The 13,373-nt window shown below is 37.4% G+C and overlaps 1 protein-coding gene across 1 annotated transcript; it reads right to left on the reverse strand.

The window, feature by feature from the left end:
• Window positions 1-1,851: 1,851 nt before the first annotated feature.
• Window positions 1,852-11,404, reverse strand: LOC135078727 (26S proteasome regulatory subunit 7). The gene is made up of 10 exons (XM_063973287.1): window positions 11,224-11,404; window positions 11,101-11,138; window positions 10,851-11,024; window positions 10,384-10,523; window positions 9,721-9,889; window positions 8,556-8,688; window positions 6,270-6,396; window positions 3,677-3,773; window positions 2,813-3,021; window positions 1,852-2,304 (listed from the first exon to the last, which is right to left on the reverse strand). The coding sequence occupies exons 1-10, from the start codon at window positions 11,294-11,296 to the stop codon at window positions 2,160-2,162; spliced, it is 1,305 nt and encodes a 434-aa protein (XP_063829357.1). The 5' UTR covers window positions 11,297-11,404; the 3' UTR covers window positions 1,852-2,159.
• Window positions 11,405-13,373: the final 1,969 nt, after the last annotated feature.

Genomic DNA, 13,373 nt, shown 5'->3' on the forward strand with positions numbered 1-13,373 from the left:
TTTATAGATATGACTACAACATAACGTTAGTCCTAAAAAATTAATTTAAAATAAAGATAGAAAGATAATAAATAAGATCATAATTATTTTACATAGCCAAAGGGCAAAGCCTTGACTTGGTTATTCAGTAATAACCAAAAAGCATAAAAATAACTTTACTTTAAAATTAAAAAAGGTTATTTAAATCATTAAAACTTTTAACCCCAGAAACTTCTTTGTCAAAAATGGTCATGAATAATTTATAAATAACTCATGAATAATTTCGAATATTTATCCGGACGCAGTTACTAATACAACCAAAATCCTCCTACTAAGTAACAAACACTAGGGTACTTACATTAACAGACATCTTTATAATTAAACATACAAACACTTATCACAAACCACTTTCTTTTCAAATTAAATTAAACAAAACACAGTCACACCCGTTACACACGCACTATAATCTCTTATGTCAGAGTACCCTCATTATTTAAAAATAAGAACCCTTTAAAATAAATAACTACCGTCGATCGTCAATTTCATTGTAGTTATCGAAATAATTTGAGCTAACGAAGACATGCGATAGCTAAGTGCCGGTAGATAATCCCGGGCAGGTGTAATAGAATGAAAGCGCGAGACGTCAACTAATTATACATTATGTATGAAACAGTATGAAACGCCATTCTCTTAGGGCCGGCGCACACTAAAACTAATTTGACTGAGTTGATACAGTCTATCTGAAAATTAGTCATTTCTGAAACACATTAGTCATAGTTTATAATTAAGGCAGCACATTTATATTAAGTTTAAATTAAATACGCTGTAAATATTGTTTGTCTTTTAATGTATGTCTTGTTGGTTGTTCTATTGAATAAATAAATATAAAATAAGTAGGTACATATTCTAAAAATAGATCCAAATCTCTTGATTCACTTTATTAATCACCGCCATCCATTTTACTTAATTTAAACAGTCCTCTCCTTAGCTCCGTAGGTTGTCTGGAAAAGCTCGTTTCTTAGCGATAATACCGACTTCCTTCTTTACTTTTTTTGTAGTGTAAAATGAAGTGATTTAGAATAAAAATTAAATTATTAACTCGACCACAAATTCCAATTCATTTATATTGCAAGTAGGCTTATAGAAAACTCTTTTACACGTCCCAGTACTTTGACTTTAACCCTACCACTGCTTCGGGATAACAAATGGACCAGTGCTGAGAAGAAACAGCGCAAGAAACTCAGTCATAGCGCTTTAAACTCATTTTATTTTTGCAATCAGGCTTTTAAAAAGCACTTATAAACACGTCCCAAAAAAAATAATGATAAAGTTACTCAACACGATTTTTTTTATATCAAAAGCAACGTTATACGTTATACGAGTGTACGGTTGCCCTTATGATAGAATGGATAGATAACAATTACGTAGTTTGTGCGCAAATTTTGCATGATCTTCACGATAGATATCTTAAACTACAGTCATATGGCTCGATGGTTCTGGTGTAGGTACTTTTAATTTATTGTAATTTATTTGTTGCATAATATGTAAACTAAACTATCCATTTATCATTTTTAATATATTTTGTAGTCATAAAGAAGCGTATAATGTGTAAGAATAAAAATTATTACTGCATGAAGATGTGGCTTAAAAATATGCAATGGTGAAATGAATATTTTTATGTAAGTTTTAGCCCAATGTACCCAACATATTCGTTTATTATTTTTGAGCAGACAGATCAATGGCAGAATAGAATAAAATATGCAACAAAGACATTATTGACAATATTTGTCATCCGGGAAGCAAATAGGAAAGAGGGAAGATGTTACTAAATTCTACTCTTATAAAGTTCGCTTAGTAAATAAAATAACCAAATTTTTTAATAATTATTTATTATATTTATTACAGAAAAATCATAATGTAAATAGTAAATACCATCTAACAAAGAGATGTCACCCATTTCGATATACAACAAGAGTTACGAACATTCTATCACTGTGACAGGCCGCCATTTTGTTTTTGACAACTCTACAAAATGGCGGCCGGCAACAAAAAACAATGAGAAACTCTTTATGTACATTTTCAAAGGGTAAAGATATCTCTTTCAATCACGCGACTTGTCTTTCACAATAAAACCTTGCAGTTTTGGACTTTACTGCGTAGAAGACAAGGCACAAAGCGGTTTAATTGTAGGTCATGTATCTTGGAGTGGCTGAGAACTTGGCGTAGGACTTGATGACCTTGTTGACTGCCTCCAAGAAGTCCTTTTCGGTAGCCACCTTGCGACGGGCTCGGATCGCGAACATACCCGCTTCTGTGCAGACGGACCTGTAGAAAAAGTTATGGTTAACCTTTTATTTAAAAGAACATTAAATGTCGAATACTCTTGTTAAACCTTCTAGTTGAATTAAAAAAGCTTGTGTTATGAGTGGATTCATCACAATAATCCAGCCGTTTACGGGGATTAAATTGCTGACTTTCGAATCGGCCGCGGAGGTCCGATCTATAAAAATGAAAATGGTACAATGAAAATGTCACCACTATAGCATTTGTTTACAGTAACTAATAAGATACATAATATAGAAAAACTTGAATCAGTCTACATAATGTGTGTCCGAACCCGGAAAATCATGTATTTTTGTGGCTAACTTATTTATTTATAACTTCCCATTTGTAATGACTTATCACCACACCTATCTTCTTGTTACATAATTTTAGCACCAGTAGAGTAAGTAGGACAAATCTCATGTGACACTTGTATATTGGAAAGGTACCCAAGTTACTACAAGTTAGCTAAACCCGACCTTAACGCCTTAATAATAAAGCCCACAAGTACCTGATTTCAGCACCAGTAGAATTCGGGCACAGTCGAGCTAACAAGTCGAATCGGATGTCTCTCTCGACGCTCATCGACCGGGCGTGGATACGGAAGATATGAGCGCGGCCTTCCAAGTCCGGCAAGCCAAACTCCACCTTACGGTCGAGGCGGCCGGGACGCATTAGGGCCGGGTCTAGCGTGTCAGGCCTGTTGGTCGCCATTAGAACCTAAAACAAATGGAACATTTAATATTATTTCCGTTTGAGTGTACTACAAAATGCAACTTTGTAAAAAGGAATTTTGACGTAAAAATAGCAGCATTGCTTTTAAGTTTTAACACACTATGTCAGCAATCGTTGTTATTTTTGCAAATCACACCTTTTCACTATGAAAAGTTTCTACGACAATGAGAAATGATATACAGGGCTGTTACTGCGTTACACCATATTAATTTAACTAAACAAACGTAAAAATCTGTCAAACTCCAACGTTACGATTAAAGTTAGGTGAAGCAACTCGATGTATAAAGTCGCTGACGTTTGAAGTAACAAAACACCCTTCCACGCGCTCTAGATATACCTCAGCTGGGCTATGCCTGTGGTAAATACTGACATTATTGAATAAACCACGGATACTCTCGGCGCACTTAAGGGACTCTTATCTAGGTATAAATAAGACGTCAATATGTAGGTGACAATTTAATGCTTGACACAGGTTGTCAATGGTTCACAAAGGTTCAAAATCCTCACAGTATATAAAGCCAGGGAAAAAAATCTGGACACCGCGGTACAGCTTTTCGTCCCTCAAAGAGCAGTGACATCTCTCGGCAAATAACACAAACAAGTTTCATGGTAGGTTTATACAATTATTATAAATCATTACCTTAATGTTTCCACGAGGGTCGAAACCATCCAGTTGGTTGATCAGCTCCAACATAGTTCTTTGGACTTCATTGTCACCCCCCGCGCCGTCGTCAAATCTGTAACATTACGCTGTTATTCACGTGTTTTTCTTTTGTAATATTATAATGCTACAATGAGGGCTATCGTTTTTATACTTAACAGTTGGCACCCCTGGCGATTGACAGGACCTTACTCTACAGTGGCGCCATCTTGATGAGTGCAAATGCGATAGTCCTCCTACCACTTTAGCGCTCACCAGTTGGTGCCACTGTCTTCGCGACTAGCAAGTGACAGGACCTTACTCTACAGTGGCGCTAACTGGTGAGCGCTAAAACGATAGCCCTCAGTACAACCCGGTCGAGCTAACTGCGCATCTGGCTGCCGTGACGTCACATCGACACTGCGAATGCGGGGACGTGCGCGGGAGAGTAGCATTACAACGAGATGCGCAGTTAACCTTGATCGTGTTGTATTAATATTTTAATGTCCAACTGCTTAACATGCCTTGCATTAATCTTTATTAAAGCAGTAAAATATAGCTTTATAAACACAGGTCGAAATTACACTGGTTTGGGATTGGGTTCACACGTTTACGGGGTAATATAAGCATTTCCACCTGGATCAAAGGAATCTATATTTTATGCTTTTGCAAAGTAAGTGGCAGTTTGTTTGCTTTAGGGGAAGTTAAGAGAACACTGATAAACTTTTAGTCAGCATTCCAGTTAAGATTCCCCATGAAAAAAACATTGATTTTAATGTATTTGTACAGTTGAAAGCACATCATACTATACATAAAATATGTTGGACTTTTTGTTCACTAATCCCCGTTAATGCCAATTGGAACTTATAATGGGGAATAATGAACTAAAAAGTTCATTAATCCCCATTACGTTCAAAATAAAATCCTAATATAACGGGGATTAATGAACTTTTTAGTTCATTATTCCCCATTTAGAAGCTCCAATTGGCGTTAACGGGGATAAGTGAACAAAAAGTTCACTAATCCCCATTGACGGGGATTGTCAACGGGGAATACTGGAATAAGCCCTGGACAATCGCTTATGGTGATTATAGACTAGAGCATTTCTATGTATGTAACGTTCTTACGAATGAATAATATGTACGACGTTTAGTTCGTGAAAAGGTGAACACTAGAACATTTCATAGAGCGGTTCGTTGTTCTGTTACAAGTAAATGCTTTAGCCTATACGCACCTTAAAGTGGAGGAGCTCTAAAAGTCAGTAACATCAAGTTTGTCATTTGCATAAGGTTCAAACTCGATTGAGTTTCATCGCCAAGCCTATATTTACCTTGAAAATCAGACAAGCCTTCTTGCTGCGAGCCATCTCGAAGAGTTCGCGGACCATACGAGCACCCTTGCCGACGTATTAATAAACTCCTTATCCCATTGGCATAAGGTTCAAACTCAACCGATAACATTACTAATCGTAAAGCTTATATTACCTTGCACCGCCGATAGCGTCGATCTCATCGAAGAAGATCAGACAAGCCTTCTTGCTTCGCGCCATTTCGAAGAGTTCGCAGACCATACGAGTACTCTCACCGATGTGTTAATAAACTCTTTACTCCATTGGCCTAAGGTTCAAACTCAACCGATGAAATTACTAATCGTAGAGCAGGGTACTCATCTAGCCGTGTAGCATGTAATGTATCAGATACTGTATCAAGTGAGTACAGTCGACAGCACATCAAGCTATACATTTTCGTTGCAAACTCGCCCCTATCACAACTACGTAAGATACCACAGTGTTTACGTTGACGTGCTGTCGACCGTACATAGGCACGAGCCCGCTGCGAGCTGCTCGCGTGTGGTTCGCAGGGAGATCGCAGCGACCCGCCGAGCGGCGGTATCACTGCGAGCACAAAGGCGACTCGTTTTAGGATCTGGGAGCTCGCAGCTAGATACGCGATGACCGTGGACGAGCCGTACTCACTTGAAGGTTGTACACGTTACATACTACGTTACGTGCTACATAGCAGGTGAGTACCCTGCCTAAAGCCTACATTACCTTGCACCGCCGATAGCGTCGATTTCATCAAAGAAGATCAGACAAGCCTTCTTGCTTCGCGCCATCTCGAAGAGTTCGCGGACCATACGAGCACACTCGCCGACTTATTAATAACCTCTTTAGCCCATTGGCATAAGGTTCAAAGTCAACCGATAACATTACTAATCGTAAAGTCTACATTACCTTGCACCGCCGATAGCGTCGATTTCATCATAGAAGATCAGACAAGCCTTCTTGCTGCGCGCCATCTCGAAGAGTTCGCAGACTATACGAGTACTCTCACCGATGTGTTAATAAACTCTTTATCTCATTGGCATAAGGTTCAAACTCAACCGATGAAATTACTAATCGTGTCTACATTACCTTGCACCGCCGATAGCGTCGATTTCATCAAAGAAGATCAGACAAGCCTTCTTGCTGCGCGCCATCTCGAAGAGTTCGCAGACTATACGAGTACTCTCACCGATGTGTTAATAAACTCTTTATCTCATTGGCATAAGGTTCAAACTCAACCGATGAAATTACTAATCGTGTCTACATTACCTTGCACCGCCGATAGCGTCGATTTCATCAAAGAAGATCAGACAAGCCTTCTTGCTGCGCGCCATCTCGAAGAGTTCGCGGACCATACGAGCACCTTCACCCACGTATTTCTGGACCAGCTCAGATCCTGCATTTAAATTGGCCCGTATTAAAAAACTATTAAAACTGGATTTATATTTTACTGACGTGTTGTGACGTGGCGCATCAAATTGGTTGATGATTTACGCCCGTATTCACAAACATTACTATGAGGTCTCCTAGTGCGCGTGGACGCACAGGGTGACACACGAACCAATCATAGAGCTCTATTCAACGCTGTGCGTTCAATTTGCTGCTTCACTGAAGCAAGCATCGTTTGTGAATACGGGCGTCAGTATAGTCACGGTTAAATTTTATTAGTGTTGTGTTGTGTACTGCTAAAGCCCGGTCCGTGAGCACGTAGAATTTTGTCTAATGACCCCAAGCTACCCATCCTTATCGCTCGCGCGTAATTATATTGCTGTCGCGACTGTGCGACTGGCACCCGCAGTGAGTGTGCGAGCGCGATAGCAACATAATTACGCGCGAGCAATAAGGATGGGTAGCTTGGGGTCATTGGACAAAATTCTACGTGCTCACGGACCAGACTATAGTGACGTGATGGCTTCTAACGTGTCGCATACTGATTGTATAAAACAGATACCGTTCTGAGGCGTCGATACAATACGTCAAGCAAATATAAATCTAAAACTAGACTCAAGCCCGTTTTCACCATCAATCCCTAATTTTTAAGTGACCCCTATGAAAACACAATTCCTGTTATGTGTTACCATAGGGGTCACTTAAAAATTAGGGATTGATGGTGAAAACAGGCATCAATCTCACTTTGCCATTCTTATCGGTCACTCTTCAATTCGAATCCATAACCAATGTTTAATGAAAATTGCATTAAAATTGTTCTACATTTTGGTAACATTGCCAAAGTCTACAAACGACAATGCTATTAGGAATGTAGTGCTAATTTAGGGAAGTTGTATCAAAACGCTGCCAAAGCTTAAGACAGCATTCTTTCTTTACTTCCCAAGTACCATCGGCAACAGTGTTAACTATCCATTGCCTGTCAATGTCGTCTCGTTCTATCGCAAAGAATCGTCATTTGATGAGAGCGAGAGCAAAAACGGAAATGGACAGTTAACAGTGTTGGCGTGTGTACATATAGAGCATGCAATAAAAGCACAAAATTTAATTAAACCAAAACTATTTGTTACATGGAAAAAGAAAAATAGGAAACAAAAACAAACGTTAATAAAAAACTAATTAATGAAATATTGTGCCAAGGTTTTGTCATGGCTAAGAATGTATCAATGCAACGACGCTGTACGAGTGGCCATGTCTGTGTAACCAGTAGCCTTATTCACGTAACAAAACTTCAACGACAACAAATCGCAGAGTTGCGATCCTATCGAGTAATCGTTCCATCGGAATGACCCTTATGAATACGGATTTAGAAATGTTTTTCAATGGGACAACTTCTGAACATCAGCGAGATCTTGACTGTCAAAATACGTGAATAATGCCCGTTTTCACCATCAACCCCTTATTTTTAAGTGACCCCTATGAAAACAAACTTCATGTTATGTGTTACCATAGGGAACACTTAAAAATTAGGGATTGGTGGTGAAAACGGCCATTAGGCCACTGGTCGATAAAGGTGACATTCACTCATATAATCACGTTATTACAACTTAAAAACAAACTTCCTAGTTCTACCACAGAATAATAATAAGTACTACGTACAGAAGTTTTACTTCGCGAAGGTATTTAAAAAAATGTATGCTCAATGTCATTAACAATATGGTGTAATTTAGCTTGTCTCAAGAGTCAAGCAAGTTTGTCAGAAGTTTTGTTGACAAACGTCAGTGATCGGTACTGCGCCGAAGCTATAGGGCTGACTTCGGTAAAATGATGTGACGTGAGGTGCCAATCTGCAGAAAATGGCGGAGGAAATACATGATTTAGCATGAATTATCATGAATAATATTAACCACTTATTTACCTCTCAGTGTCTTCAGGCAACTTAAAAAAGTACATTATGTGTTTTTATTATTATTTAGGCAGTTAAATACTGCACAGTATTTAGTACACCATTTTCTTTATTTTTTTCCATCATACACAAGAATACGCGTGCGTGAGTCAATGTTCGCTCGTATGTGAGGCCTTGTCGAATAGTACTCTTGTAGGGGGCAATCGTGCGTGTTTTGTTTTCGATGTAAACTCGCGGAGATGAACAGGCCTAGTTCTACTCACCGATAACTCGAATGAAGCACGCATCAGTGCGGTTTGCGACGGCCCTAGCGCAGAGCGTCTTGCCCGTACCAGGGGGTCCGAACAGTAGCACGCCTTTTGGCGGCTCAATACCGAGCTTAACGAACTTCTCCGGCTGTTACATGAACAAAAACCCCCTTATTAAAAGTTACACCCTAGTTGAACTCTGGTTTAATTAAATTGTCATTTAGTATGGAAATTTCATTTTAATCCAGGGGAAAAGGTTCTTAGAGGAGAGGAGGCATATTTGGGGAATATACTATGCACAGTCAGCGTCAAATAGTTCGTGACACCCAGTGGCCAAAAAGTTGACAACACAACCTTATTCCAACCGTAACAAAGACGTGTTGCGAACATTTTGGCTACTTTGGAATTTGGACTACTTGAGGCTGACTGTATCATGAGTAGTAGTCTTATTTTAAAATGATTCCAACAATTAAAATTTTATTACCCTGTATAATGTAAAAATTTGTTAAAAACTCAATACAAACTAAAGCATTGATTAGAGCCTGTGATTGGCTAAATTTCTTCATATCACACGAGGGGCAAATGGGACTATTAGTAATTTGGACAATACAAATTGCTAATAAACTTTAAAAAAAAATATCATGACCATAATCTAGAGTTTGAATTTAGTTTTGTGTTTCATAAAAGATTATAATGTTTTTGTCCTGCAAATTCTAACCTGCCTTAGTCTTCACTAAGCAAAGCCATCTTATGCTGTTTGCTATAGGAGAGGTGTATCAGACTACTGTCTAAGCTTGTATACAGCATTCTTTCTTTACTCCCCATAAGGGCTCCGTTACACTATGCGGGAAATTGGCGAAGCGTGAGCACACCGAAGTATCGACGATACACAACGAAACTAACTGAAGTGAGTGTTTACACTATGGGCTATATTTCACCGGGACACCATGGCGGCGCAACCAGTCGCCGGCTACCAACAAAATGTATGTACAGCTCTATAGAGTTACTTACCTGGTGTCCGTTTGGTTGCGCAAAGCTTTATACATTTTGTTGGTAGCGGCGACTGGTTGCGCCGCCATGGTGTCCCGGTGAAATATAGCCCTATGTCTCTATCAAATTCTCACATAGTGTAACGGCGCCCAAATAAAATCTCTAAAAATCATTTCCAACAATAACTTACATGCAACAACGGAGTCTCCACAACTTCCCTAAGCTTTTCAATCTGCTCCTTGCAGCCTCCAACATCGCTGTACGTTACGTCTGGCTTCTCTTCGACCTGCATCATGGTGACCGTCGGATCGATCTTGGGTGGCAAGGGGATGTGGATTTGATACTTGTTTCGGTCCACACTGGATTACAGAAAAAGATTTTTAAGTTATAACGTTTTCTAGAAATTTCTAATGTGTAATACAAAGATAAAATTAGAATTTTTGTTGTTGAAAGTAATAACCCATTCAAATATATCTATAAGGAATGAGCTGCTGCGATCAACAATAATATAGGGGATGTGTGTCCGAATTTGCAATTACTTCAATGCAAATCCAATCTATCATCCCCATTCAGTATGGTGAAGTCTCAATACCTCATAAGAGACATGAAGATGACATGGGAATTTGGGTTTTGCTAATTTGTGTTCAAGTTTAAGGCTAAGTTGCACAAACTTATTTTAACCGTAACAGTGACAATAACCGGTGCTTTTGGACAGATTTTTTACGTTTGTCAATGTTAAAATAAGATGGCTGCAACTCAGCCTAAGTTTGTAAAATATGACTTTAGGTGTGAGTAGATACAAATAGCATTATTGACATAAATTAAATAAGGTCTAATTTTTACATTCACTTACCCAACTCTCATTCCTTCTTCAATATCAGTGGGGGCAACGGAGTCGGCCAAATCTACCACGAATTTGGCAAACTGTTTGACGTTGATAATGTATTTAGGGTCATTTGAGTCCGCATTTATGATCTTTGTGCATCTGGCCACCTGCAAAAGATAATAAACTTAATGATAATATCAACCACTGGATGAGACAATAATCTTCAGAAGATTTAAACTGTGGAGTTGATGAGTTAAGTAGCATACACATTTTTCCATGTGATATTAAGACATCATCCTAGACTGCATCTCACTTAACATCAGGTGTGATTGCAGTCAAATACCTGCCTTGTTCTGTATAAAAAAAATACCATGACCTGTTTCAAATAAATCAATAATATCAGTCTTCATATTCCTGGTGGCAATAAAATATTGAAGCATGCTCACTGTCTGTAAGTATGTATGTTACAAACAAATGGTAGTTGAGTAACAAACCTGTAGGGGTTGCTCATTCTGTAAAGTCTGCTTGTCTGCTGCCAAATCCCACAAGGCAGGAGGCGCCAGCCCTGTGTCAGACTCCTTGATGCCCGTGAGTTCATTGACCCGCTTCATCACAGTCTGGATACCATCCTCAACTTCTTTGATGATTTTTGTGTACTGCCCTTGCCCCTGTAATTCGGAAATGCAATAGTGAATTTTTGCCAGTCATCATTGTTTAAAATAAATACCACGGAATCGTACTTACATATGATTTTAAAAGGGCTATGTCTCCTTCATCCAAAGCTGAAATAATATGATTTTAGTTAGTAATTTTTAATGGCATAGATTTATCAAAAGGTTATTGTTTGGTGTCAGTAACAATACTTACATTTGATTTCCTTTTCGGGCTCCTCTTTATCATCTTTCACTTTGCGCATATCATCTCCCAAATGGTCTGGCATTTTTGCTAATTTCTTTACTAAAAGTATCAAGTAAAATAGTAATAATTCCTACAATATTCTTCCCGTCATCAATCCTCCACCAAACTTAGGTTACTCCTTTTCACGCTTCTGTCAATTCGATGACTAATTATTATGAATTTTGGTTGTAGTTCGTAGTACGGTTCATGCGTAGAATGAAAAAACGTTGAAACTTGTGTTCGTTTCACTCAAAACTAATACGAAAAGTTTTATTGAAATTTTCCACGATCGAACATGTATCGCATAATTTAGAAATCAAATTACTAAAACCAAGTCAAATTGTTAATTTCTAATGCATTTCTACTATAAATAATCGTAAAAAATTCTGATAATAAAAGAAACGTAATTGAATTCAAAGATTTTTTTTGTGAAACGTAACGTATGCGATGGGAATGACAAGCATAAGTTTTAATCGCGTTCATAAAAACCTAATTTTATTTGAAATTCAGATCATTTTAATAAATATGAAATAAACTTAAAACCTATTAAAATAAAGATTTAATCTTTATAAAATGTTTTGATATCAAACTTATAATTTAATAAATTATCGATATTCGAATTCAATAGAAAGAAGCTTTTTTACAAGAAATAAATACATTTTGAACGCAAGATATCGTCGATTCAAAAGCGCTATCTGTGGGTGAAATTCAGTACTAAAATTTTGTATTCGTAGTGCTGAATGGAGAATCACATTTTTCCGTGTTTTTCATGAACATTTTCTCCTAAAATCACGAATATTTTCTTTTAGGTAAGTCCAAAAATCCATTACATGTGTCATAAATACATACAAATAACTATTGGGAAGATATTGGGCGGCTGCTACGAGTTGTCTTCGGTTATGACCCAGAAAGTATTGTCAAAGAGCGGTTTTATTCGGCATTTCTGTGCAATTATGCGCAGTTTTACTGACTGCTAATTAGCAGTATGGATTAATTGTGGGAATGGTGTTGTGTATTGTACGCGCGCTGTGCCATCGTGATGTAAATAAATGTGATTAGTTGTGAACTTGAGAGAGTGAACGCATCGTGTCGCCCGGCCCGCGATCTCGTCCTCCGCTTGTAAATGCTTGGTTTATCTCAATGTTATCATTTATTTTATCATTCAATCTCGAACATCTTTGATTCTTCCAATAATGGCAAAAGTACCATACTCAGATAGTGGTCTAGTTGGAGCATGTTTTGTATTTTCAGAAAGGTATGTGTTTAACCCTTTGTTTCAAGTCTCTGCGTTTATTTTTTGCCTTTTGTGTTCATGAATCGTGTTTCTAGGCTCTAAACGTGATAGTATTGCCAATATTACATCATTATTTACAATTGTTTGATGTTAGACAAATCTGATATGTGTATTGGTGTGATAACCTTTTAAGTTAACCTTTAAAAATGTGTCCATTAAGTGACCACTTGGAGTCAGTTTGTTATCAGATTTTCAAGACAAGGTATGTTTTTGAACATGTTTAGGTTAAAATATTTAAGTAAAATATTAAAATTTTCTTATTTATCTTAACTATGATGAATACATAGTACCTTAGAAGCCATTGAAATATTTTATATGTAAGTAAATAATATTTAAATAACAAAACTAAAATAATACCACTAGATAAATCTTAATTTTTCAGCAAAATTATGGAAAAAATTAAATACTACCTACACATTTTATTTCGTAATCCTAAATCAAATACAAAAATATAACTTTTATTTAAAATCCAACACACAAATTCACAAACACATATTGTTTGGTTAGATGTTACAGTGACCTAGTTTCAGTTTCAATGTCACCTCAAACTACACTCCACCTTCAATATAATTTCTGTCACATATAAACTACACTAATTTACTCAAATTATGTAAGTATCCATATAATATACTATTTATATAAACATTTGGACCACTATTGTGCAGATGAATAGTAGTAAGCATATAAAAGTTTGTGTATATTTACATCTTCATGTGGGATGCTTTCTATAAATAACTCAGTCGACGCACAAGTGAGGATCAGTACAGTCCAATGATATCCCCAACAAAGTGAATGTAAATGTTTACAATTAAAACCTAACAACTTT

The sequence above is a fragment of the Ostrinia nubilalis genome, chromosome 15 (assembly GCF_963855985.1).
Source record: "Ostrinia nubilalis chromosome 15, ilOstNubi1.1, whole genome shotgun sequence".
NCBI classification, from domain to species: domain Eukaryota; kingdom Metazoa; phylum Arthropoda; class Insecta; order Lepidoptera; family Crambidae; genus Ostrinia; species Ostrinia nubilalis.

What these genes read in the sequence shown, in the direction of transcription:
- LOC135078727 (XM_063973287.1), bottom strand. Translation starts at nt 11,296, where the DNA reads ATGCCAGACCATTTGGGAGATGATATGCGCAAAGTGAAAGATGATAAA. An exon ending in GAAGAAGGAATGAGAGTTGG is followed by an intron (nt 9,890 to 10,383) that starts GTAAGTGAATGT and finishes TCTGTAATCCAG; the next exon opens with TGTGGACCGAAACAAGTATC. An exon ending in TGGAGACTCCGTTGTTGCAT is followed by an intron (nt 8,689 to 9,720) that starts GTAAGTTATTGT and finishes TTCATGTAACAG; the next exon opens with CCGGAGAAGTTCGTTAAGCT.